We start from the raw sequence: 1,640 nt of genomic DNA, 5'->3' as shown, positions 1-1,640 counted from the left end.
GAAAAATGTTTGTAACACTTTAACCACCAAAAAAGATAGACAATATAAATTCGGACAAATTGAGAGAAATGGAAGGGGCGGGGGAAAGGACAGTTTACAAGTATCCCTAATGTCCAATTAACACCTGAGAAGAGCTTACTTAACTTCTGCATCATTGGAGGCATCAGTACTAAAACTACAAAGAAGCCGCAAGAGGGCAGGTCGGCAAACATGAAAATGTCTCAAATCCTCAACATTCAGGGGGCTGGGTGAATGATGTTGGTCTCGCTTGCACAGAAAGTTCTCCTGCAGCATCCACGAAGCCGCAACACACACGAACGGCCAATAGCGATTCCATTGACAGCAGTTCCCACGTGCGCCCCAAATAACCGGGCAGGGAGCTTCAGGGCTTGGCGGTGGCCTCACAGTGACACAGAAACGCCCCCTCCCCAGACCGGCTCAAGGGAGATGCACACAGTAAACCAGCTGTGCAGACCAAGCCACCACACCTTCCCGGACGCGGGGGCGCTCCGTGCAGGCTCCCAGCGCCCTGGGCCTCTCTGCCCCTCGGGGTCTGCAGGACTTTGCGGGGACAGATGACCACGACCCTATAAATTCGTGAACCGCCGGGAACCTAAATCGTCCTCATCCACCGGGGACACAGAATTCAAGGGGGAAGAGGGTTCGGAAAAGAGCTCCCCGGATGAGAACAGCAGGGCACAGTCAGGAAGCGGAAGAGGATCTGGGCGGTAGTTCGCGGCGTCGGGGTCCCGAAGCCAGCCCGGGGCCGGGGCCGGAGCAGCCGGGCCGTACACGTGGACGCCCTGTGCCGGGACCCACGTGGCCGGGTGGTGGCTAGAGACGCCGGGCTCGGGCGCTGGGAGTACCTCCGCGGGGCTGGAGGGAGGAGGGCGGCTGTAGAAGCCCGGGCTGTCTGGGAAACGCGGGCTCGCAGCTGCGGCTGCAGATTCCGGGGCGGGGGCGGGGGTCCAGGGGGCTCCGGGGTCCGTGGGCGCATCGCCGGCCCTCTGGTATCCGCCCTCGGCCTGCTGTCGCTCCAGACGGGAGCGCTGGGCCCGGCGGTCCTTGAACCACACCTGCACTCTGTGCTCGTACAGGTGGAGCCTGGCCGCCAGGCGCAGGCGGTCCTGGTAGCTAGGGTACTCGTTCTTCAGGAAGGCTTCTTTGAGCGCCTCCAACTGCTCTTTGCTGTACACCGTGCGCTCCCGCCGCTTTCTGTCTGGGGGCGCTGACCTCTGCGTGGGGCTCATAATGGACTCGGGTTCTTGCATCCTCCTGCTGTTCTGCCGTCGGAGTTTGAGGCTCTGTTCCCATGTCCAGTTCTAACTCTTGCTTCCTGACCTGCATGCATATAGCTTTCTCAAGAGACAGGTCAGGTGGTCTGGTATTCCCATCTCTTGCAGAATTTTCCACAGTTTATTGTGATCCACACAGTCAAAGGCTTTGGCATAATCAATAAAGCAGAAATTGATGTTTTTCTGAAACTCTCTTGATTTTTCGATGATCCAGCTGATGTTGGCAATTTGATCTCTGGTTCCCCTGCCTTTTCTAAAACCAGGTTGAACATCTGGAAGTTCATGGTTCATGAATTGCTGAAGCCTGGCTTGGAGAATTTTGAGCATGACTTTACTAGCGTGTGA

The 1,640-nt window shown here is 57.1% G+C and overlaps 1 protein-coding gene across 1 annotated transcript; it reads right to left on the bottom strand.

Moving 5' to 3' along the window:
- Positions 1 to 587: 587 nt before the first annotated feature.
- LOC148775577 (tetrapeptide repeat homeobox protein 2-like) lies at positions 588 to 1,393 on the bottom strand. Its single transcript, XM_088843375.1, has one exon. It carries the CDS (start codon positions 1,269 to 1,271, stop codon positions 588 to 590), a length of 684 nt encoding a protein of 227 aa, XP_088699501.1. The 5' UTR covers positions 1,272 to 1,393.
- Positions 1,394 to 1,640: the final 247 nt, after the last annotated feature.

The sequence above is a fragment of the Moschus berezovskii genome, chromosome 14, assembly GCF_049115385.1.
Source record: "Moschus berezovskii isolate FMDL1 chromosome 14, NW_MosBer_1.0, whole genome shotgun sequence".
NCBI classification, from domain to species: Eukaryota; Metazoa; Chordata; class Mammalia; order Artiodactyla; family Moschidae; genus Moschus; species Moschus berezovskii.
The sequence above is the reverse complement of the archived record's forward strand: the minus strand, read 5'-3'. Positions and strand labels throughout refer to the sequence as shown.

Bases quoted from the DNA above. Each gene is read 5' to 3' on its own strand.
- LOC148775577 (XM_088843375.1), bottom strand. From the start codon at position 1,271: ATGCAAGAACCCGAGTCCATTATGAGCCCCACGCAGAGGTCAGCGCCC.